Source organism: Anas platyrhynchos, chromosome 5, assembly GCF_047663525.1.
Source record: "Anas platyrhynchos isolate ZD024472 breed Pekin duck chromosome 5, IASCAAS_PekinDuck_T2T, whole genome shotgun sequence".
Taxonomy (NCBI): domain Eukaryota; kingdom Metazoa; phylum Chordata; class Aves; order Anseriformes; family Anatidae; genus Anas; species Anas platyrhynchos.
The window spans coordinates 39,757,649-39,784,376 of record NC_092591.1 but is presented as its reverse complement, the minus strand read 5'-3'; the positions used below and the strand labels follow the sequence as shown (position 1 = coordinate 39,784,376).

Here is a 26,728-nt window from a genome sequence, read left to right as displayed (position 1 = left end):
ATAATAACTGAGATGTTACTTCAATTTCCAGCTGAAATTTTACACAAAGCAGCAGCTACAGGTCTGTGACTAATTTTCGTCACGCTTAAAAAAATCCACAAAAAGTATATAAGGTAATATTGAGAAATTATTCTAAAGCAATATAAAATGACAAAAGGGTAAAAGTATTAATACACATCATATTGTTGCATTTGATAGAGTGACTACAGAATGCACACGATTAATATAAACACCTAAGGTTGATGATTGCATTAATGACTGCAAGCCAGTCATTATTTTATAATAACCTTATACAAATACATTTGTAAAAATCTACAGAGAAACAGATACGAACAGATATATAATAATAAGCTTGTAACTACAGTAGCATCAAAACATACCCTAACATACTCTAAAAAGGTGTTTTTGCAAACTTAGTGCTACTGATGTATTATCTTGAGTATTCTAGCCTCCTAGATGCATCCTACAAGCATTAACAACACAAGATTATTAGAACAGTTAATTGGATATGTCCCATGGAAATAATTAAGTGACCAAGATTAGGACCAATTGTTTCTAAGTTAATTAAAAAGAACACACATGTAAAACCCCTTCAATAAAAAATATATATTTTTTAAATAAAGACAACTAACATTAACTACATTCAGATGAAAAGAGCTAAAGAAAAATACTGAAAAGTAGAAACGCCAGTGTACAGAGAATAAGCTGATTTGGGTTGTGAATTCTTTAGCAGAATCTTAACATCTTTAACAAGAGGATCAACATTTGGAGTGAGGAGAGAGAATGAGTAAAAGGAAAGAAGTATCCGAGATGATCAAACGGGACACATAACATAGAGCAAGTCAGTCCTGGGCACTGATTAAAACTCTAACTTTGAGATCATACAAAATGAGATGAAATGCCAGTTAGCATTGCTTAAGTCATCTTAAGGCAATGAAACTGAAAGAGACAAAAGTCAAGTAAACGCTGGAAGATTCTAAGAAATTACATTATTGGAAAGCCTGAAAAAAAAAAATAAACAACAACAACAAAAAACACCTTAAATGAGCCTCTGATGAAGATATTTACTTAGACAAAAACTACCTATCTGGAACAAAAATCTACCTATCTAATTCCCAAAGTTCTTTAGATAACTGTAAGAATAAACTGAAGTGCCTTAAGAAAGTTTTAGATTTGAGCTAAGGCAATCAAGGACAATGGTGATGAGGTGAAAATCACAGGAGCAATGTCTTTGCCCTGTACTGCTTAATCCTCCTTTAATTGACTGAGTTTAGGTTACACTTCACTCAAAGACATATAGTTCTGTTCTATAAAGGAAAATAAAAATATTTTTCTGGGCAACTGAAGGTTGACTAGGTCTGTTTGAACTCAACTGCCCTTAAATATTTGAATAAAACTTTAATTTATTTACTTGCTAAAGCTGAAAATAAGACAGAGAATAGATATGGAGTAAGTGGCTGAAGGCAATTTTAACTTCAGTTTGAACTGCAGTCTTAAAAATTATGTATTCCTGCTGAAATGTCTCCATTCTATTTCAGTATCCCCTTCAATAATCAAGTGTCCAATGCAGAATAATGATTCTTTCTCCAAAATTTATAAGAAAGTGATGTCTAGGACTACCAACAAGATGTATCTTCCAGGCTGCTGAACGTTGGAACTTCATTAAACTTGCCCAGGATACAGAATAGAGATGGAATAAAGATATGGAAAAGAATAGTAAAAGTGTGTTCAAAGGAATTGCAAATCAGATACAAGTAAAGACACTGAATGATGATTTTCATGATCAGGTTAAATCAAGGATTTTGAATAAAATGTCAGTTGTATTCTATAAAAAGTTAGCTGATCAACCCTATGACATGCCTCAGTTCCACACAACGTGAAGGTTTCTGCTACCTACCATTTACTGAACTTCATGTTATTAAGCTCAATGATACTTTCCTAATGTTTATTCACAAGTTTTCTTGAAATATACTAATATTTAAAAAAAAAATCTACCAACTCAAACAAAACATTATATAAAGAAATTAAAACTGAACAGTTCTGCTCCATTCCTTGCTCTGATTTAAAATGAAAATTATTTTAGTAAGGTTTTTTACTGGAATGATTCTGAAGTAAGGATCCTAATAAACATTCATTCTTTGACATACATTCTGAGAATTTTCTTTCTGAGAAAAAAAAAAACAAAAAAACCTGAAATTTTGAGGAATCTGAAGTAATTCTGAGGAATCTGATAGCTAACATATCATACCAAATGTCCTCTCTCACCACCTTATTCCAAATTAATCATTTGAGGAACTAAACAACCTGCTTCAGCATTAATGAGCTCAAGCAGATGCAAATTCTCCATTACTTTACTAAACCTTTGGGTCATTTTTTTGGTATGCATTATATGTTAGTCAAATTAAATGTAATATACTACTTTGAAAATTGTTTATTTCTAAATGAGCTATTGCAAAAAAAAAAAAAAAAAAAAAAAAAAAAAAGAAGAAAATATGAGTGTGTAACAGTATTTGAAAGCCCTTACAAATTTTTGGACGTACATCATGCTTCACCCACTGCAAATCTTGGCCATAGAAATGGAAACCATTAGCAAAACATTAGAACAAAGCTGGAAACTGCTGATTATCAGTTTGCCACTGTCTTCAGATTTAATGCAGTATTTGGCTCAAATAGTTCTTTAAAAATCCCCAATATAAGTGAAAATATTTACAAAATAGAATGTCTCTCACTTAATGCCTATTGGGCAATAGTCTTTTAAAACTCCACAGACACTTGTAAATCTGTCAAAAGAATCACTGCCCATAAACAAACTTTCATGTAAAGAGCATTTCAGTGTCAATCAGACTGGATTTGGAATTTTTTAAGCATCATTTTTAAAGTAAACGCAAAACCAGAAATAGTTTAATGTTGATAACAGTAAATTACTAACTATTTACTCACCAGAACCCACCAGTAGCATTTACAGGAATCATCCTGACAGTGCAACCATGTATCAACACCATGAATTCCTATAAACCTGTCACTGACACTATCCCCCATGAGTTATGCTATTGTGAAAGTTGCTAACAACCCCCACTTCTCTTGTCTGTTCACAGCCTGGCAGCTTATACTGCCAACCTTGCTTTTTTTTTTTTTTTTTTTTTTTTCCTTGTTCCAATGCAGCTGATCTTTGACAGAAAGGTTGCTATTTGATAATTCATTTTTAAAACCCTTTCCTTTCCTGTTCCAAAGGAGATTTGAAACCATACCTCAAATGAATTCAATGTTTTACCCAAGAAACCCAAATTTCTGTATGACTTTTTAAAGTGCAGGAATCCCACTCTTTAGGCCTATATACCCAAACTTCAGCAAGATGTTTGTAAATATAAATTAATTCATTTTCCTCATTATTTATTTTATATGGTGCAGCTTTATTACATTTTTTTACTTGCAAACAGCATTCCAAGCTAAATAAAAAATTATGGGAGATACATGTTTAACTTCTGAATGCTGTTGCAGCATTTGATTATATTCTTCTGCTATTAAACGTGACTTTAGATACATATTTACAGCAGGTATGCACATACAAGCATTAGCCTAATTACAGTCCATTATACCTATACCATTTGCAACTCTTGTCCTTATTTATAGTCCTGCAAGTTAATGTTCAATTTCATATAGAATTTTAAACAAGTGTGGAGACAGGAAGAGATGTATCACGATTCCTTCTGAGTGCAGTCCAAAACATTTGACAACTTCTAACTGCAAGTAGTTATACTGCTTTTGAGTTATTTTCCAGAATAATTTCAGAGACAGCATTTTACTTGCAGGTTTGGACTGCCATTGATAATCAGTCATTGATATCAGCGATGGCAACACACAGAAGGTTCAAGCACTAACAGCCTAGCCAGAGCCAGGCTGACTAATACAGAAGCCCTTGAATCAAACAGAGAGAGAAATGCCATGAAGAGGGGGTGAGGTTTACTGAGAAAAAGGTAGCAGAGACAAAAGCAGAAGAGGAACAAATCATGATGGTTCTCTGTATTCTCAAGGCTGGATTTTATTGTCTGAAATAAAGATCAACAATGTGATGCAAAAGAAGTATTAGCACACAAAAGTAAATGCACCATAGTTACAGTTCTGTGCAAAGTTATTTTCAGCGAATTTAGGACAAGAATGTTTATATGCACAGTTGTTTTCTTCACTCATTAATAACTGTTCTCTTAAAAAGCTGTTTCACAGGATAAAGCCAGTATGTAAAACTTTAAACAGTCTGATCTTTTTCTGTTTGAAATACACTTTCCTTTTGTGATGCACAAAACCAAATATCTATTTAGGTGCTTAAGGCAATAGCTCTCATGTCTAAATGAGACAGTAGCAGTTTTAAGTGATAAATCCTAAGGTGGGGAAAGTGAAATAATTGAATTAGAATCTTGGAAAACAGCCCGTAAGGTTCATCTGTTCTACTGGACATCTAATAGAACACTAGATTTGTAAATCTTGACAGTTCTCACAAACTTTATCAGGTATTCTGGCTTTGTTTTTCAGATTTAAGATTTGTTAGATTTTTTTTCTGTTTAAGATTAAAATATTTTGAACTTTTACAGTGTATGGAGATACGCAGGGAAACTGTCAGACCTATATTAATTGCAACTAACCTAAGGGAAATTTTATTTCATTTTTTTTCTCCTTGTTTTGACAAAGCACATCAACATTTTATATATATCATTTTAAATCCGTTCTGTTAAGATTGTTTCCTAAAAATACATTTAACAAAATGAACAAAGATTGCTTTTAAAACTAAATATTTTTCACACCATAGCAACATGTCTAAGACTCTGGTTAATGTATTCTCTCTGAAATGGTAGTTTACATTTAGCGCACCCTTCAGCAGAAAAGCATATTGCATCGGACGGAACCGCACACACAAATGAATATAATGACTAAACCCTCATAATTTTCCAGTCAAGGCTCTGTAAGATTCTTTAAGTGATTCCAGCACACACTATTAGTAGAAAGTTTTGGTTTAATGTCAAGATCCAAACATACAGACCTCCGCACATCATGTCAGGAGTGTAGAAATGTACGCGAGCAGAACCCGCTGAGAAATCAGAACATTTCACTTCTGTCTGCACAGTACAAAAAATAAATATCTGAAATGGAAGCATCTTGTCTGGCTAATTTAAAGCATGATGAGATTTTTAAGAAGCAATAATATTTTTAATCGATGAGCTAAACTTTTTCCAGTGAGAGAAAAAAGGACCTTCCAAACACACAAACACATTACTATTTGGAGTGTTGGACACATAGAAGAGAATTGCCAGGCAATGACTGAAACAGTATGTTCATAAGCTGAAACTGCAGAACCAGAAGTGATCTCCTCTTTCTCGCTGTACTGCTGGATATCTGATTTTCTGTGCAAAACAGATCATAAAGTTCCACCTAATTAATTCTTCTATCAAGCGCATGGTTTTGGTTCAGTTAGAGTATGCTGCTTGGTTGATTTTAAAATCACTATGTGAATTCATACTTCTTTAGGTGCTAATTACCATAACTATTACTAATTTCTATCCCACTGTCTGAATTAATGTACTTTCAGTTTTTGATCACTGGTAGCAGATGCATAACCCACTGCATCAAATCTAGCAGAGAGATCTGCCCTCTCTTTTACTGCATACTCTCTCAGACAGGAAAAGCTGATGAGATCCATTAATATGAAGTCATTGTTCCTTCCAGCTCTCCAGACTGCATCATTCATTATCCATCATACATTGATAGGGACAACATTCCTACTCCCAGATGTATAATACCTGCTTCCAGATGTATACTATGCTGTTACGCAACCAATGCTTAACACACACATGCATGTAAAACAGTACACAGAAAAGAAAGGTGCATAGAAGATCTTTACTTTGGTATTTCCAAAATTTATTTGAGAATCTTAACATTTGCAGAATAATTTTAAATAAGAAATTTCCTAGGACTCTTTAGCCAAGGGAAAAAAGAAAAAAAAAAAAAAAAAAAGAAAAAGAAAAAGAAAAAAATTAACAGCATGCCATTGTTTAACAGATAGAAAGCTTTTTCCCTAGCCTTTATGAACATGTGCAGATATCTGCTTTTATGCAATAAAATCTTCTAAAACGTAATTTGTTTGCCCCTCTACTATACTTCTGAATCTTATTGAAACCCTCATATACTATTCTATGATTATCATAACCTAGAAAATCTAATGGAATTTTAAGAAATGCTCCACTTAGTAAAATTTCTAGTTAATCTATTCGCATATGAACATTACCAGTGGAACACTGTCAAAATGTTAGTTTTATTGTACAATAGAATCCAGTGCACATATACAAAATGTGTTTTTTAATGCCTGTGTTGTACCTTTGCCAAATGAAAACAAACTGAAATGTATCTCAGCCTGCTGAGGCACAAGACTATTCAAAAAGAGGTCGGAAAAATCTAAGAAGAAAAAAACTCATTTCACCAACTAATAATTGAAAACAAAATAATTGTCCTTGCATAAAGCTGTCCTTTTCTCTTTTTCCCTACATCATTTTGTACTGCCTCTGAATATATCATGTAAATCTTGGACAGAACAAAAATATAGTGATACTCATCAGGTACATAACAACATGCTCCATTTATGTTGACACCTAAAGAGCATTGCACATCACAGGCACCTATTTGGTTCCTCATGCTCCACCACCCAATTCAAATTTGAGTATGCTTTCAAAATTTTAAGTTTAATTTTAGAATTAGAAAGTATAATTAATATTTAAGAAAAATGGTAAAGTTATTGGTCCCTAGAAAATATCATTCAATTTCTCTGCTGACTCTGGGAAAATTTTTCCAGAAAATGTGTGTGACTCAGACTTCTAAATCACACTGTTAGAGTGACTTAAAGCATTCCATTTAATTAGACTAAGGCTTGAATCTGCTGAACATATTTTTGAAAATATGTTTGATACTTTTTTGAATTTTGACCTGTAACAAATAAACAATCATCTGCTGGTTCAACAAATTATTTAGAAAGTTAACATTCAAGCTGATATTGTAATTCTCATGATGTGATTCAGTAACCTTTGTCAATAAAAACAAAGCAAACAACAGACAAAATCTCTCAATGTTGTAATCGTTGTACTGATAATTATTTTATTATGATTATACTAAAACTCTAATCTATAAAATAATTTTTCCTCTGGCCTATAGCATTATGTATGAACTAATTGTATAATTCTATCTGAACAAACAGTAACACATTCAATTAATTTCTCCATTTCTGCTTATATAAAAATCCAACAAAAGCTGAAAATTTCTCAATTCATTAACTGAAAACATCAATTACTTTCTAGATCAAAATTGGTTTATTATTCATTAATAGACATAACGCAAAAACGTGTAACTTATTTTGAGGATTCCAGTGGTAATAAACACACATATATTTTATTTCAACTCCTTGTAAATAATATCGATTAAACTTATTTTTTCCTATTGGTAAATATATTCCATCATAATTCTGGATAAGAACAAATGTTTTCAGGATTTTCAGTCAGGAAAATCAGAGTGCTTTAGTCTTAAATGAGCATGGACTAATTATTTTTTATTTTTGCAGCTTCCTTCTTTGCTCTCTGTATAGCAAGAGCGGATGCGAGAATTGAGAACAAGTGACATTTCAATTTCCACCTATTTCTCATTTCTAAATTCTGTTCCATCACTGTCTTTTGTAACACATTTCTGCTTTACAGTACAATGTCATATACAGACCTTCCTGAGGAATGTACTGAATGAGGATAATGTAGATCCAACAGTGTAATATTATCTCTGGTCTAAGCCTTGCTAAGAGACAGGGTTAATTAGCTATGATGTTGTTATTGGTATGGCAACCTAATACTATAACAATATATAGTATACTACAACCTAGTACAACCTATACTAATCATATCCAGTGAAATGGATGTTTCTCTGCAATAAGGCCACAGAAGCTGTGGAGACAGAGAATTGGTCTCTACTCAAAAGACAAGTATGTTTTGAAATTATGTATTATTATTCAGCTATTACATGAAATACAGGAAAAGGTGAAAAAGGGACTAATTCTCATACTAAAAAAAAATTGTAAGCATCTTTAAGGGCTGATTTATTGCCACAGCAAAGAGGGATAACAACTTGAAACACAGAATGGGACTAGTCTACAGAATGTGTGTGATTATTTTGTTGAAGACTGATTTTATAAGTGATCTTCTAAAGCAATCTTCCAAAGAAGATGTGTAAAATACTAAGCATTGAGCACTTTAAATACATTAATGAGGATTTCTTCATCACCACCGTAAGAAAAAAGCAGAGCAATCCCTTTCTGGTTCTTCCTTCTCTGTCTGAACAAGTAAACAGCAAGAAAGGGATGCTATCGGAACCAGAATAGTGAAACTTAATAGAGGAAAGTAAGGACACAGGAAACATGAGTTTTGATATGGAACATGATCAGTGCAATTAAAAAGTGAATTTTGTACTGAGTATCCTGTGCAACATCTTGTGTAGAATTTAGAAATTACTTGGCTAAGGAAGGCCATATTGTGCTTGTTTGCCTCTTTATTTAGATACTCCACGTACTATATGACATTAGGATAAAAAACATGTATATTGTCATGCCATCTGAGAATGAAAATAAAATTAAGTACTTGAAGAAGAAGCAGAGGTAGCCTGGTGAGTTCAGATATCTAATGAATATAGAGAAGAGGGAGACAGACTTTTCATGTACATCTAAAAAAAAAGGGAAAAGACTCACAAGTTGCAATGTAGGAAATTCTGACGAGAGATAAGGAAAAAAAAAATCATGACATTTACTCAACACTGGAAGAGGTGCCCAGAGAGGAGTTGGAATCTCCATCCTTAGACTCAGAACTGAGCCTAGGGCTCAATAGGCCCTATGGAACTGGATCTAAATGTGAAGTGAGTCCTGCTCTAAGATTTTGGATCAGATGACCTCCAGAGGTATTTCCAACTTAAATTTCTTTACAAGATGTTTGTAATGCTTCTGTATGAAAAACAATATGAAAATGGCCAATGTAACATTGTAATTTCTCCATTTTTCATGCATAGTTTATTATCTTACCTTTTAATTTTTCTAAAAGGATTATACAATTTTAAAAGGTGTGGTTGTCATAAACTGTTTTTATGTAGGTGCATTACTTAAAAGCAAGCAAGTTGTATCTTTTGGAAGATACAGATCTGTCAACAACTAGGTTAAGAGGCCCCCAGCTCCAAACCATGTCTCCTGGAGTACTGAAATCCAACTGATTATTAAAAGGTAGCTGATTCATGAAGTCTTGTATCTATTTTAGATGAAGTTATTTCTTTTCAGTCATATATGTGCGTATTTATAAATATCTACATATATATTCATATACTCTCTTAAGTTAGTAACAAATTAAAAAATATACAGTATTGAAAAAACGTTAGTGTGACAATGGCAGATAGAATCTGTACTGGCAGCCATGAAAGAAAGTAAAAGCCAAAGTTCACAAAAAGCAAAATTCAAAAAAAAACCATGGATATTCAATGAGATCAGAATGTCAAAATGTTATAGTAAATTTAATTTATCATGAGCAATAAGGACAGAGCATTCAGCATGGAACTACTTTGGTTTCCATTTTTAACAATTCAGTAGATACCTTTGCTCTTTCAGCTGTTATGGTCAATAATACTAAAAAGTTATAATGAACATTACAGTAAATGATACAAGGAATCTAATATTGCTTTTGAGTGTGCATGGTGTAGCATTTTAAGATTTTTTGAACTGTATTGCATGGAAGAGCAATGAATATGACAGATGGAAACAATCTCCAATGCAATTAATTTTGAATAATTAAGGTAGTTCAGCTTTGGAGGTAGATGAATAAAGGGTTCATAGTAAAACATATAGAAGTCTATTATACTTTGGTGAAGAGGTTTGCTTTCTAAAAATCTTCATATGACTAAGTATTTCAAATATTCCATGCTTCTTCCAGAACAATACCTATCAAGTGGCACTGTCCAGACCAGAAAGGAAATACTTGGTCATACAGAAAGAAAAAGTGGTAATTGTTGCTCTAGACAAGGAATAATATATATATTATGATCTTAAATACTGATGCAAATCAAAAGCTTTGTTTTCATAAACATAAAGATGAACTGGAAAGCTAATACCAGTCAAATGTGTAAGTGTACCTGCTTATACCATTCTATGCAATACTTGGAAATCCTGGAAATGCAATGACTATTCAGACCTGGAATGAAATTCTAAGCTTACAGAAAACATTTTTTTTTCTATGACTTTAAAGCAGAACCAGATTTCATTCTATAACTGCCATCTCACTATTTAAAATCAAATGCTTTTGCACTTCTTTCCACTTAAAAACATATATTAAATGTGCATTTTTTAATCATGCTTTTTAACCTAAAAATGCTTATGACTGCAAAGTCTGTTCTGGAATGTGTGTTAAAAACCTACTGGACTAAGGTTTTCAAAAAAGAGATGTTCTAATTTTGAGCCAAACTTTAGTTGACACTGTCCCTTTAAAGTCTAATCTGAAGGACTTCAAAATAGTAAATTGCATGGAACCCAATCTGTTTATCTGAAATGGATGAAAGGGTTTGTGCTCCATCTAGATCTGAACTCTTGGTTCCACAGTGTCTAGGTATTTCAAGCCCAAAGTTCAGACCTTTAAGACGAGTGCCTCTCTCATGAATTCAGTCTTTCCCATGTTAATATCCGTCATTAAAAGGTGAATGAATGCCCTGACTAACTAGGAAAAATACTTTTAAATACTAAATGGTAACTATTATGAAGAGTTTCTATAAAAATCACGACTTCAAACATAATAGGTGATGCTTATCCTGCTTTTACTCATCTTGTACAAATCTCTGAAAAAAAAACTAAGTCACTAATAGACACATTCATTTGTTCCCACACAGCACATAAGAAAACCTCTCTTTCATTTATTACCTTTGTCTCATCCCACTTTCATGGTAATCTGTTTAAGACTACCTTAGCCAACCAAAGTGTGAAATAAATCCAATGTACCCTATAACATAGGCAGCTCCAGTTAATATTGTTCAAATTATTTACATCTGAAGGGCCGCGCCTGTCTGGATAGCTGGGCCCGACGCTTCTCTGGACTTGGTTTCTGCTACTCACATCTGTTTCAGCTTTAGACTTTCACTGGTATTCTGCCAGCAGCCACAACTTTTTAATGGCTACAATAAACTACAGAGACTCATCAAATCTTTGCTGAACGTGTTAAAATTATAACCTCTTCAATTAAAATTTTGATTTAAAAATAAACTGCAGCATTATCTGAAGAGAAAAAAATTGAAAGGGAATGTTTGAAAGAGATACAACATTTTTATATGAGTGACTGCTTCTTTGTTTAAATGTAGGAAAAATTATTCACAGGAATGCTTGTTAGAATCCTGCTGCATATTTCTGAGTGATAAAATACCAACATCTGAAAACATTTCCACAACCTTTTTTGTTTCAAATCTTTGCTGTCATTAACTTTATATGTTAATTGCTTTGGATGGGTTTCAAATACATCTTTACAAAGAAAAATTGTGAAAACAACCTCAACATAAAAAAATTTCTCTGAATATCTAAGAAAACACGTTGAAAGAGAAATCAGTGATTACAGGAAAGCTGCAGTTTTAATTTTTTAAGTTAGTTGAAGTGCTTATCCTACTTTCTGTCTCTCTCTTTGTAATGTAGAACAAATACGATGTGAATGTCACAGCCTCAATGCAGGTCCTGCAAGACTAAGATGCATTACAGCAGGACTACATGCTGAAAAAGTACAAGATCAAACACAGATCATGTTTCTGCACAAACTAGCCCAAAAGAGGGCAGGCCAAGGGTTTTACAGGGCCAAGCGATGAGAGGAGATAGAGCACTCACTTCTGCCCGGGTCGAACAAACAATAACTGATACCTTCCTACCACTGTTAACCTTTGAAACTATCCTAAAGATATTAGTGACCTAATTTAGCCATTTCTAACTGTAACAATAAATTATTTCTAACAGTTTTCATTGCTTCACATTGAAAAATCAGCTTGTTCAACTCTGATTCAAAAAATACTCTTGTATTTTGATGCAGATGTGTTATCTAAATGTAAATGGAGATTTTTATGAGTTTTTATGCAGATTCTGTCCCCAGTGTAATTGCTTCAGTAAAAATAGCAGCTTTGCCTTAGCAAAAATGACAGGCTTGAAATATTCAGTCATCATTCACTGGATTTATTTTTAAGAGTCATATGAAGCACAAAATAAAAATGAAACTGCTTGTAACAGTTAGAGAGCAACCCTTCCGACTTCATATCCACTCAATACCTTGATTGATAGATGAGCTGGGTTTCTGAACCCCTCTTTATAATAAACATTTTTAAATGTTTATTTTATGTCCCAGGATTAAAATATTTTGAACTGGAGCTTTCCATTTCCCTTTGCTGTGCCTTGGCAAGCTGTGTTTTATTTCTACATTAATAGTATTAAACTCTGTCTTGAAGCTGTTAAATTGTTGTTACATGAGTACTGAAGGAAGTATTTATGTTATGGAACTAGCAGGTTATCTACAGTTAAACATACAGTTGTGAAGAAGCCAGAGAAAAATTCACACATTTCTTTAGGGGTCTTTCACTTGTAAAAGGGAATTATAGAAAATTATTTTTCAGTACCTTTACTTTCATTTTTATTAAGTCATGAGTTTGAAATATTTTTTTCTGTTTTATGGGGGTAGTTTGTGCCACAGTGTAAAAACTTCAAATGAATCAACACTATAAACCTAATTAGCAATAAGCAAACCTCATAAAGGTCACATTTTAAATGGCACTTAGTTGTTAGCAGAACAAATTTCAAAGTTCCCAGTTACCTTCTAGGTCTCTCTTCAGTTTCCTTAAGTCTTTTATTAGGTCTTCAAACTTAACTTGGGAGGCCTGGAAAAAATCCTGTGGTTCTGGTAAAGGAAAAATACTCTTGTCTGTTCCTGCTTCCTAAACAAACAAACAAACAAACAGGCCACTATGAAAATTAAATGCATTCAGAGTGAAATAAATTACTTTTTTGAAATGGCATCTATAAAACACTATTAAACAAACAAACAAACATATTTTAAATATTTCTTGCTAAAAGATGATATATATATATAATTTAAGATGAAATCCTGACCAGTCTGAGTATTGAATCTTCCTTTTAGACGCTGTAATGCAAACTGTGCTCAATTTGAACTACGAAGCAACAATTACCTAACATTTTAGGTAATTTTATATCAACAGAAATTTAGATAGCAGATTAGAAGTTTCTTAAAATCAGATAACGTGAATGCCTGTTTCAATAGAGGAAGTGATCTTACGCCAAAAGTTTGTGGCTTCACTCTTTCCCAATGCAATACATATATACACGCTTCATATGGATAAATTGAAAACAATATTTATATATTGCCTGGCGTATTTTATACAGAGAAAAATATATTGTTGAAGGTCTCTGCAGTTCAATAAATATGTTTAATATCTGTATGGAACTCCAAAGCATATACCTAATTTTTAGCACAATAAAAACAAAATAAAAATAAAAAAATAAAAATAAAATAAATAATAAAAAAATTTAAAAAAAAATAATAAAGAAAATCCAACAGCTTTAGGAGATTCTAAGCAGGGGAAATTTAACAAGTACAGTGTATAAACAGTACTACAATGACATTATTCTGCCTAACGGTATACTAGTGAGTTTAAACTACTATCTGCACACAGATTTCAGACTGAAGTAAAGGAAAGCTCATGGGTTGGAGAACTAACAATTTTGTAAACAGCGAACAAATGATTTCATTATTAGAAAGATATGAACACTCAGGGAAAGAAAAGAGTAGAGTGAAAAAAATTTAAATTGTCTCCACTTCCTCTGAGGAGAAGATAAGCTGTTTTGTTTTTACAGAATTCCCTGAATGAAAACTCTATAGCAGGAACTTTACAGGAACAATAAAAAAAATAAATAAAATTACAGACTAGACAAAATTGCTTTTGTAATGAGATTTTTTTTTTTACAAGACAGGCACCTAGGGTAAAGTAACTTTATTTTCCTGCTTCAGGAAAAAACAAACAAATAAACAAACGAAATCAACAATCCTATTTGTACAGATCTACATATCTGCTAGTTTTCTGTCTTTTCTATAGATCAGCCTCAGGAGCTGTTCCACAATGTCCTGACGTGCAGACCTTCCAGTGCTAGAGATGTCTTCAGTTACTTTAGTCTTACTCCTTGAAAAAATACCTATGACAACATTCTTACATTCTATGTAAGAATTAAAACAAACAAACAAAAAAAAGGAACCAAAAAAAAAACACCTTTCAATAATAAAAATAAAATAATTAAAAAAAAAGAAATAATGTTTATATTCAACTGGGGATAAGGCCAGGAAAAATCATTCTGGTCAATTGGCCAGAACTGACCAGAATTCAAATATCAAACAGAGACATCATCTTAATTTCAAAAATAAGAAATTACATACTTAAAATCAATCAATAGTGACATTTTCATTTGAAGAAAACAGTTCAAATTTTCTACTCCAAAACTTTGGACACATCAATAAGCCCCATAAACACACGTAACTCAAATCAGCAGCCATGCCTCTTCCCACATTCCTTATCTAATTCCACCTCCATTAACTGAGTCACCTATTCTAAAATATCAACCTGTCATTGTATTCTGTCACGAGAGACGTTTGTGATGTTTATTGCTTTTGTCTTGCATTATTATCACATTGAAAAAAAAAAATTTGCTATGTTATAGTAACCAGGTATAAGAAGAAGCGATTAGAGGGATAACCTGTCCAGCCTGCAAGAGTCACACACTGTCTTTGTTGTGTTCCAGAGTTAATGTAAGATTTTCCAAAGCCCTATCACAGAACCTACAGCAAATTTCAGACTTACTGAGGTCCACAGCTACTGTGGTCAAATGGAAAGAAAAAAAAAAAAAAAAAGGCAGATGCAAATCCTTTTACAAAATCTTAAAGAAATCACTTTTAGAGAGGTGTATGGCAAATAAATCTTTTACCTTATCACAATGGCGCAGGTAATATATAACAACATAATCCACAAGATTAATACGATTATCCTAGGGAAAAACAGTAATATATCATTAAAAATGGATTAGGGATACATACAAACATTAAATAAGTAAGTGAAAAATTACTGTATTTTAAAAATGTATTATTTAGTTTTATTGCTGTGAGAAGAAGAATTCAAAATATCATTATTCCTAACATTGCTGACAAAAAAATTATAGAACAATCACAGGTTTGATTATGTTACCACTGGACCTAGACATTCTAAATAGCCGGTACAGAAAACATCCAGTGGGAGAAGCTGCCACTGTACATTTTTTTCATAATACAAGACATTCTTGTATTATATTAACTATATCACTAATAATATTATTAGAATATTATATCATATATGCACTGTAATAATATTATTATGTAATTCCTGAATACAATATTAACTAAAAAAATATAGTGAAATATCTTATATATTTAAGTTAGCTGAAATTCTTGACTTGACCAGTCTCGAGTCACCTACAATGAAGATCTGGAAGGGACAAATGCAATTTTCGTATTTTCCACAAAATACAAAACCAGACAGCATGTACCTAACAAGTATATTTAATCTCCTTTTTGTTTAAAAACATTAATTTTAATGCTGTCTTTGTGGAAACATCATTTCCGTTGGTCCTGCATACAATGAATATATACAATGTTTTATTTTATTGTATGTCATTGGTTCAGCATAGGACATGAACTAAAGGAAAAGGAGAAAACTTTGACTTACACATTACAAGGTACTATTCAACAACAGAAAAGAATTAGAATATAGGGAATTATATCTGGGATCTTTGGGTGTTTTGCTGTTGGTTTTTGTTTGTTTGTTTTAATATATGTATGTTTTTATACCCTATATTGACAAGTATTGGTACAAATGTATGTGAATGCCTGAATTCCTGTACACAGCTGCCTCCCCTATATTACAGCCAAAATACATAATAATAAAATACATAATATTTTATTAATATCAAACACCAGCAAAATTCTTAACTAAGCAAGTGATTGCTATCATGTAGTCAAAACCACTCTGCTTACATAACTATTTCAGAATACATCGCTGGCAGGTTGTGTGACGAAAAAGAATTGAGGTGGCTTATGATTATTTGATTACTCTTCTGAAGTTAAATATGCCTGTTCTATTTTTTATATATTTAGCTATCAAATCTATGACTTTTGTTTAAACGGTATTTCCATTTTTATGAAAAAACACAGAGATTTTGAGGTGGTGAGCTATGATTTTTTTATTTTATTTTATTCATGTTTTTGTAACGAGTAGCTTTCTAGGCTCATCCCTGTGACAACAAATAACCATTACATGAAATAAAAGACATTCAATGTTGACATTTTACCTTAGCTCCTGGAATTTAGCTTACCTAGAAATCATATTGTTTGCTGTCAATTTCCAGAAAGTGAACAACACACAGGACACAGGACACCTTAGTATTCAAATATGCAAGACCCTCCATTCTTCCTCACAAAAACACTCTCCAGTTATCTCTAAGTTTCTATATCTGCCTATAGCAGCTGGCCCCTTTGATATCTTTAATGCATTTTGGAGACTATTTTTTCCTACTTCTTACAGCAATATAAACTAATATATATTTATTTTGGATACCAGAAACTGCTGTAATTTTTTAGCTTGTTTTGTTGAAGAACAAGTCTTATGCAATCATACTGTACATCTGTCACTCCTTTTCATAACTCATAATTTTGCATTGTGTTGACTAAATCCAGCCAAATTGGAAAGTCCCAGAGAAGATTAAATTCTTACAAGTTAATGGTTAGATAGAAAGAGATAAAATTAGTACTTCAACTGAGAAAAGCCAGTCAGAGCTCAGTTGTTTTATGTTTTTCCTCATGGCAGCTAGCTGACCAATGAACACCTGAATACTGGGAAACTGGGCCTAGATTTAGTTTAGCTGCAGCCTGTATTGTGTCTTATCCATGGAGTAGAACTGGAAAAAAGTGGTCATATGGGACAGCTGAACTATTGCAGTGAAGAGGAAAGTAAGAGTTAGGAGACAAAAGACACAAATCCTTTGGAAAATCTTTCATTAAATTCAGTGGCTCACAGAAAAAATTGTTAAATCTTGGCTTTATTCTTTGTTAGTGGTGGCACTCAAATAAAATAAAAAGCTCCCTAGACATTCTGTTTATCTGACATTGCTTGTCTCCCAAACTGAAAACATTCCTATTTACATACAGCTTAACTGGGGAAAAAACAACTGTATTTTCCTTACAATTTAGAACAACACTTCAATTAGGAAAAGAGGAAGCATGTGAGAAAACAGTTTTTCTCTACCTCCAAATCTTTACCAACATCGGTAGAAAATACCTCCTACTCTTTGCTAGTTCTGCTATCCTTACGGCACCTAGGTATGCTTTAGCAGAGAAGTATTTTTGAGTGGTGTTTCCATTGTCTGCATTATCTAGCACCTCAACCTCTACCCTGCTGAAATAAGGATCAAGGTAACCTCATCTCAAAAGGCATGCACAGTGTGTCTGAGCCTTATTTTGTTCCTAGCATGACTAATCAAAAATGGGCTACTGGTTCTCAATTTTTGACAAAAATAATTTACTGCCATCTATGAGCATTTGCTTGTTTATGCCATTCAGAATTCATGCCCTTTATCTGCTTAACTGCCAATTCAAAAAAAAAAGACTGACAGTATCTTGCTGGATCTGACACACTTTTTTGAAGAGGATTAAAATCCTGTAATTTATATATTTAAATACTTTATGTCTAATTCTTTAGTGTACATTCTATGTTGCTTTTTTTTTAAAAAATGACCTTTAAAGCCTTTTTACTCATATACAGCTACAGTTAAAAGAAGAAAGTACGGGTATATTTACTGGAGAAGACTTCAGTGGTCTGTGATCTCTCATGGCTCTCTACCTACTGTAATTTAGTAAAACTAGTAAAACAGACACACCAAAGTTCTCACAAGAGAAAATTATTTTAGTGGTAGTGAATAGAAGAAATAGGAGATTATGAAGACAAGTGTATAAGTAGAAGAAAGAGGTAAAAAGTGTGGAGGAAAAAGAAGAAAATAGTACAAAGTGCCTCACTCTTTCAAGCAAAGAAATGAGAAATGATTAAGTTTGGACAAATGGTGGAACAGAAAGATATCAGAAAATAAATCTTTAATTAAATAGAGTACTTACTCTGCTTTTGACATCCTTTAGTTTGGGAAGTATTTCCAAACCAAATCCATCAGCTTGACCTCGAGTCCTATTCCCACCATTCATGTAATTTCCAAAAGCCAGAATCAAACCTAAAATTTCCTTTACACTTGTCATGTTCAGCAAAGCCTGGAAAATGGATATTAGTATGAAACATACATTGGCACAAAAAATCTAATTGCTCGTACAACAAAGTTTTTTAGATTTTATTTTTGCTAAAGGAAGTTTTGTTTCTCATGTGCCTCTACAGGGAAAGGAAGCTAAAACTGGTACAGGAATCAAACATTTAAAAGCAGAATTTATTAGACTATAGCTGCCTAAGATACTATCTTTAACTTAATCCACATGAGGTAAATTATATAGCATTATATACTATGTAGATGACAGAAAGATTAATGGAAGAAGTTTTACAGCAGGATATTACTAAATATCCTCAGTAGCCTTTAAAAATCTCACAGACAAAGTGTTTTTTTCATGAGTTTACATAATGCACAGTCAAATGGAGACGTGTTATTTTTGCTGCCACTGGGTTACACTCAGAAAGTCATTATTCAGTCTGCTTCCCATTGGCCCTGGTGCTCTGAAAATTCACATTTCAGAATCTATATATACTTAGTGTAGATATACCAGGGTAAAGGACAAAATTATTATGCCTCAAAAGAAAAAAGAAATCTAGTAACAAAGTGGAGAATTAATAAATTATTTTAATTTCTATATAAAGACACTTATCAATCAAGCTTCTGAGGCCATGAGCCTAATTCTTAACTATGTAGCTTTAAACACATTGAAAAAATCAATTGTCATATGAGGTCCTCTTTAGTAAACTAAAGGTAATGACTCTTCCCCTATCTCATACAAGTTCTTTGTGTCTACTTTGGAAAGGCAATACTAAGTAATTATTTTTCTCAGAATATGCAAAGAATATCCAAAGGAATAGAGTGTGGGTAATTTGTGGCAGCAAAGCTGTTCAAAAGATAAAAAATAACAATAAATAAATAAATAAAACGGCCAGGCTGTTTCAGGACACTATTTAATTTCTCTTTTAATTCTTATTTAATCTTAATTTTAATTCTTATTTCATTTTACTTGTAATATTTTGTTATAATTTCAAAATCTTCTCTTCAGTTATTCATTGTGAAGAAACCTTAGGTAAAGCTTTGTCAGGTACTAGAAATCTGCTCTATCATGGTAACAGAAATATATGGATACCATGGGAAATCAATAAGTTAATGTATGTTATAGGCAGCTACTATACAGTTCACTGTATTAGTATGTTTACATTGTATTACCAGTACTTTCATGGTGGACAAAGCACATGGTCTCTGATTTGACACAGGCTAAAAGCAAGTTAAGATTGCATAGGGGTATACTAACAAAGTAACTTTGCACGGCCATGGACTATGTTAGTTTGATATTTAATTTCTATTTTATAGACTTTATCTATTTTTCCACTTAATGTGTAAAGTAACCAAAATCTGATGTTCAAGTAAAAATAATTTTTCCTAAGTAGAACATACAGCATCACACACAACTCATCTTCCCTCTTACCACCTGCTCATGTTCTTATAAGCAGTTAAAAATATCAATAAATTTTTATTTCCCTGAAAAGCCAATAACCATGCTTAAGGTTCATCACTTTTGGTAAAAACAATCAAACAAACAAACCCACATAAGCAATCTAAAACACATTATGTTTTTATTTAGTTCCCATTAGGACTTACCTTGGAAACACGAGTAATGATATCAACTTTCCGGTGAACTGATGTTATCCCTTCAGAGAAAACTGACTGGAAGATAATACACTGAGCTCGTTCTGTGAAGTTGGGAATCTGAGATAACTCATATAAAAATCTGGGGGGGGGAAAAAAAAAATATACTAAATGAATCCCTACATTTCACATCCGTGAGGTACATACTGGATCAGAGTTGTAGTGTTATGAAATACATATATAATGCAATATTTCCTACTTTGATTCAAAATTCTGACAGAATTTATAATTGTATACTTTCTCCTCACTGTTCTTTGTGTTCATTGTGTTGAGAAATCCTGATAATATAAAGAAAGATGTAAGACGTTAATTCTTGTAACATTAATCCACTGTCTAGTAGTAAAGAGGAATTACAAGCCAAGATCATAGGTTTAAGAAAAAAAAAAAAAAAAAAAAAGCTAGAGAAACGCTATTTAGTGTTTTCTCTTGTGTGTTTTTGCTTCAATTTAAAACATGCCCAGCAATACTGAACTCAACATATTCCTACAAAGTTATTTCATAATACAGAACGTCTGCCAAGAAATTTCTTCTGATGCTCAACCTCAATTTTCTTTTACTAATTTGCACCACACTTCCAATTATATAGCAGCATGTCTTATAGTAATGCACCTAGCCGCGTATTTAGCTCTAAAATATTTGCAGATTATATCTCTCTTCAGTCACTGTCAAACAAAGTTACTAACTCTCTAATTGTTCTTTATCTCTTCTCACACTTTCACTTTTCTCATGAGGCTATTCCAGCTTTTTTACTTTAACTCTTTGGTAAATAAAAACAGTTTGGGTATTACAAAATGAAAGCATCCCAAGACACGAATAACTACTTCCTTTTCTTCAATTTAAAATGTAAGAGTTTGGTTAAATAATACAAGAAACTTTAACATTTCTTATAATAACAGGGTTTGCATAATTTGCTTTGTGGGTTTTGAGTCAATGATTCCAGTGCTACACATGTTTTCTTGAAATCTAGAAACAAACTGTCTTTTGCTCCAGTATCACTTTAGTAGAATTCCTCCAATCTCCTGTCTACAGCTATTCTTAGATCCCCTTTAGTATGATGCTTTAAAGATATTTTTTTTTCATGATTGAACTCTGGGACATTTTCTGAATCATTATTAGATTGAATTCTTATTAAATTTATTTTAATTATTTAAACCAATTCATCCGATTTCTTCAAACTATTTCTTTTTTTTTTTAATTATTATTATAACTAATACCAGTATCTTTAAACCACCTTTATAAATTTTTCATGCATGCAATGCTTTGCTGAATACATAGCACATGTCTAAAAAATTGGTAACATCCACCTGTGGCTGGTGTGAAATACAACATTCTAATTGGACCATCTTTTTTTTTTTTCTGACTTTTTCTCTCTTGCCTGATGAGAAAATCTATTGTGAGAACAGGACTGGGGAGGCCAGGCTTGGCTCTAGGATTTAAGCAGTGGGAAAAAAAGAAATGCCAAGCTGGTATTAATAAAAATACTTCCTATTGGGAATGAATGGTATTGCCAGGAAAAAAAAAAAAAAAAAAAAAAAAAGAGGATACTTTGTGTGCACTTCGTGTGAGAGAAACAAAAGAAAGAAAAACCCCAACTGCTTCACAAAAGTTCTGACATACATACATGTATTTTAAAAGTTTAAATTTAAAATTTCAAATGATACATTTTCTTGCCTTCCCTTGAATGGAGAACTTTTATCCACATTTCTGGTCATCAGAACACAACATAATTGTGCTGATAATTCAAAGAGCTTTAGCATAAAAAGATAATGTCTCCAGATTTTGGAATTCAAAGTATTAGATGTAAATATCCTGACCAAACATTTATAACTGAAATATGTCACAAAGAAGAATTGATCTTAGCAGTTACCAAACAGAATGTCATGGCATCAAAGATAAACCACCCACATTCAGGTGGATGAAGCTCTTTTCAGAGAAAAGTTCAGTCAGTGTTGCTATTTTAAAATGAGGAAAGTATGATTTTGACTTAAAGTTACAATGAGATGACTGTGACATAACTTTATGATGGGTTTCTCATTGCTACACTTCTAATGGCCTAAAGTAAACACAGAGAATTTGCTGTTCATCTGTGTGAGGTCCATTTTACTCCTCTTCTGCAGAAACTATAAATAAAAAATACATTTACTTGAGAACTCTTTTATCCTACCAGAAACTTGTAACAAAGGACTTGAAACTACTTTCAAAATCAGACATATTACCATGTTGTTAGCATAATACAACATTCTTCCAAAAGAGAGTCAAAGAAGGATGGTTCTATGACAGTGAACTATTTATCGGGTCACATTTATCCACATTTGAAGACTATAAAATTTAGATTTATTTTTTTGGGGGGGTTAAAAAGGTGTATCTAATCCTGCAAGCTTCTAAGGAAGCCAGTGGGATTTAACCTGAAGTCAGTGAAAATTATTTGTGTGCAGAAGACAAGCAAATGGCATTGCTTGTACAGAAAGCCTTATTTGCAATTATCAATAGTCCACAACTTCCTGAATTCAAACTATATACAAAACAGAACATTTCAGTAACGTATTTTGCTACCATTTCCTTCATTAGTATTTCTTTCACAGTAGCGAGGACTTCACAGAGATTATATTAAAACTAGAAGGATCCTATTGGAAACTAGCTTAAGCATCTGTATCCTGCTAGCAAAGACTCAAGTTGTGGCCAATTACGCATATAAATCTTTGTTGTGTTAATTAATATTAATTAGCATCTTAGCAACTATTATCATGAAGGATAATTTGGGGGATATTGTCATGTTGCTAAGATATATTTACAGTTTGTGCCAACAATAGCAAGTGTAACATGCCAGCAAAACAAATCAAAATCACATGTGAAGGAGAGCATTAGTGATACCAGCAAACTTTTCTATTTGTATGGGAATCCAAACCATTTTAAAATGACAGAGATTTCCATTAGACTTCAGTGAATTCAAGTCAATAAATGAATGTCTATCACTGGTATTTACAACAATTTATAAAAGGTTTAATTTGCACTTTTTTTCTGATCCTTATTAAAGAAAATACATCAGGTTTATGCCCTGTGGCAAATTATTTTACTCATACCTACAATTTTGCACTTTTCTGTCTTTAATGTTTCATGGCGTTATTAAGCATATGTAGTTCCAACAAATCTCTAGTTCTGCATTCAGGCTAAAACTTGATCTACTGAGTTTTCAGAAGGGACTTTGTTTTGAAGGAGCAATAGAAATTACTTAAGAGGCAACATCTTGAAAAGCTAACTTTCCTAACTTATGCAGTTTAACAGAGTGAAAAAGGGATAAAGAAGACTTGCAGTGACAACAAAGATTAATGATTGACAGAGTAGCTTTTGCTTTTAACACTATTATTTCACTCTGAATGACCAAGTATAACTACTTTATTTACAATTCTTTACTTTTAATTATGGAACAATTATAGACTAAGTCAAACTTTGTGTTTAAGATCTGCCTCTCTCCACCAACCTCTCTCCACTATAATTTACAAAAAGAGACAACCTTTTATAACTCTGGAGCTGTACAAGACTCATGTTTTCCAGAACACAAAATACATTTATATTTATTTCACTCAGACTTGCAGGTTGCCAAAGATTCAAACTCTGGAAAACATCAACTAGTCACACAATGTATTCTTATGCACCAAGCCAAGGCAATGAAAAATAATGGATACAGGATACCTGAACACGATAGTATAAGCGTTCTTAAGCCACTCTTACTCAAGAGAGCATGATAGCCTCATTTTCCAAGATGAATTATCTCTAGTGAACTGTATGTAGCTATCACCATTGAGTAGTTAGCTGCTTTGTGTTAGGAGAAAGAGGAAAAAAAATCCACTCTTCACCATCAACAGTCTAATGGGAAAAAGGTTTGGAAATGTAGTAAGTCTGACATCAAACAACAATATGCCATCTCTACTGTTTCAATTCTTCCCCTTGCTACCCTTTCTTATGCCAAAGACAGCAGAAAATAAAAAAATTGAGAGAGAAAAGGATGCAAAATGGGTAGGTGCTTCAAGGCAGGAAATCACATTGTGATTAGGAGAGGATGGAAATACAAAGGGAAAAGTGGCAAAGCAGCAGAAGACAAATACCACTAGTAAACCTAATCTGGAATCAAATACAAACACTAAAATAAAATTCAGGTTTACCATACTGTTCACAGATTTTTATGATTTCCAGATTGGTCTGAAGTTTATCACGACAACAGGAGCTGCACCTAGGAACTGTTTCATCCAAATATTTGTCTCTGCCCACAACGGTCACAGGAGACAAACTGTGGAATCAGCCTAGTAGGCTCCAAACAGCATGACTTCAGTGTACATTGTGCCTCAGACTCCCCAAAACCGTCTGTTTTTGTAGCTCTTCCAAAGTATTAACAAGCAAAATCAGTCTGGCCCTGCTTTATGGGACCAGGCTTTTAATTTTAAAGAGCCTTGAGAGCTCTAAGGGAAGGATAAGCCTTCTACAAATGTAAGAATAGGAACATAATTTTTTATTGATTTAAGGCCACATATTTAATCAGTTCTGGTGCTCCAAGTAGACCAAGTATTTATCTCAATAGACCATGTGTTTATCTCAAAAGCGAGATAAACACAACTTTAACACCATGCCTTGAAATGCAGGAAAAAAAAATATTATCTAGCAAATACTATGTATAAAGATTCTTTTTAACATATCACACCAAAGGACTACACTACATAATTGATAAAATATTAAGAAAAAAACTCTTACTGTTCTGGTTTGTCCAGAAGCTTCAGTTCTTCCTCTTTTGAAGTCTGATAATATTGCTTGATTTTCTCCAGTTCATCTTTTTGTGCTCTCTGAGTGAATAAAGTAATTAATAACATATATGTATATATTTTTAATAAAAAATATTGCTTTACCTGTTGTCTTCAAATAATTATATACTTAGATGGACATATTTAGATTATCCAAGAGTGACCTAGCACTGATCTAGCATGACAATTTCCTTCACTGCATTGCAGTTCCATTTACTACGATGTTCATAAAGCAAGGCATCCTTGTAGGGCATGGCACTGCAAATATTGGTATAGGATGCTTCAAAGCATTTAGATCATAGAGGTAGCTCTGATATTTCTACAGCCAACTATAAACATATTTTTGTATGAAACTTCAGCATCACACAGTCTAAATTAAAGAATGCTGTCTGCAAAGCAACTTAGGTAAGGATGGCAACGCACTAGCCTGAGTTCACTGCTTTATCCACTTATATCTTGGATGAGGAAAATTCAGCATGTTAGCACACAACATGCCTTTAATAAGACAAGTATTTTTCAGGCAGTTCAGAAGAGAACATTGCTAGATGTTTCTTCTTCTGTTAATTGTTACATCACTTACTGTTACATCATTTTAGCCTGATTCCAAAGGCATGTCGATGTTTTAAACTTCTGACTTTTAAGCCAGTCAGAGAAATACGCATCTCAATGGTATCTTTTGATGTCACCTATTTTATTATTGTTAAATTCCTTAAATATTTTTTCTACATAATGTCTCTAGTTTTAAATGACAAGATAAAATAAAACTTTACTTATTGAACATATGAAATTCTGAATGCTATGGTGATTAAGCACAGATGTATCCCAACTTACTTACATTCTCATAAAGCGCTTCCAGTGTTTCCAGGTCTACTACAGAGTCATCAACACACAGAATAGCTGTATAGGATACAGTCACAAATTAGTTGTTAGAAAACAAACCGTGAGTTCAATTCTGTTTCTTGGGAAACATATGGAAGAGATCTGCCCTTAATACATTAAAAAATGTATTTACATCCAATTAGTATTTTCTATTTTCAACATCTTATTTTTCTGAATATATGGCAGCAATCATGCAAGAACTTATAAACTCTATCTCAGGAGAATGGAGTTCTACTCTCCAGTATATTCAGCAGTCAATGATATGACCTGCCAGGTGGTCAACTTTCTGTGTAGCTGCCAGCCTGAAGAACATGAGAACACGGTATACCAGACAATGAATAGCACAGATTTCGCAATAGCTTAGAAGGCTGAATAGGAAGAAATTGAGAGTTAGGGCATTTAAAGTATCCCTGTGTGCATGGGAGTTCAGGGAGATACAAAACTGAGATCAGTTTGTCTTGGAGCTACCAGTCTTGGGAAGCTGGTAGACAAACTTGCAAAAAAATAAAGTTGTTAAAGATTTTTAAGGTATCTTCACAAAGAAGTTTGCAATTGAGTTAGCTTTATCCACTAGAAAACTACCCACAAGAAAATTTCCAGATAAAGACTTCTAAATCTCACACAGACACCAAAAGTATATTTTTCAATGATTAATTATTGCTTGTTACCAAAAATGAAGTCTCAAAATGTTTCCTAGCTTAGTTCCAAATGTTACTACATTTGGATTATACAGTATTATGTGTTTCCAACACTTGAAAATCCCATTAAAATTTAGGCAGTGTATTGGTTCATCTCTCTTTCTAATGCTCTGTAAGTCCAGCAAGCTAAGAGATGCACAATGGCAGATGAATAACTTGGATGTTTAATTTTTCTAGAACACTATTTTATCAAGATTACTAATGGGATCGGGCTCAATTTCCCAACTACTGACTTATGTTTAAGTGTTATTGGGAACACTAATCCTAAAAGAATCAAGATTAAGGCCTCTACCAGTTTCCCACATAACCAG

At 32.8% G+C, this 26,728-nt stretch overlaps 1 protein-coding gene across 1 annotated transcript in view; it reads right to left on the bottom strand.

Moving 5' to 3' along the window:
* LOC101793866 (formin) overlaps positions 1-26,728 on the bottom strand; it is a 150,277-nt gene that overhangs the window by 49,952 nt on the left and 73,597 nt on the right. The window contains exons 7-12 of the mRNA XM_072038908.1: positions 25,676-25,737; positions 24,794-24,882; positions 20,003-20,132; positions 18,264-18,410; positions 15,053-15,112; positions 12,876-12,996 (exon numbers count right to left, since the gene is read on the bottom strand). Of these exons, the coding sequence (XP_071895009.1) occupies positions 12,876-12,996; positions 15,053-15,112; positions 18,264-18,410; positions 20,003-20,132; positions 24,794-24,882; positions 25,676-25,737 (609 nt within the window). The remainder of the gene's footprint in view (positions 1-12,875; positions 12,997-15,052; positions 15,113-18,263; positions 18,411-20,002; positions 20,133-24,793; positions 24,883-25,675; positions 25,738-26,728) is intronic.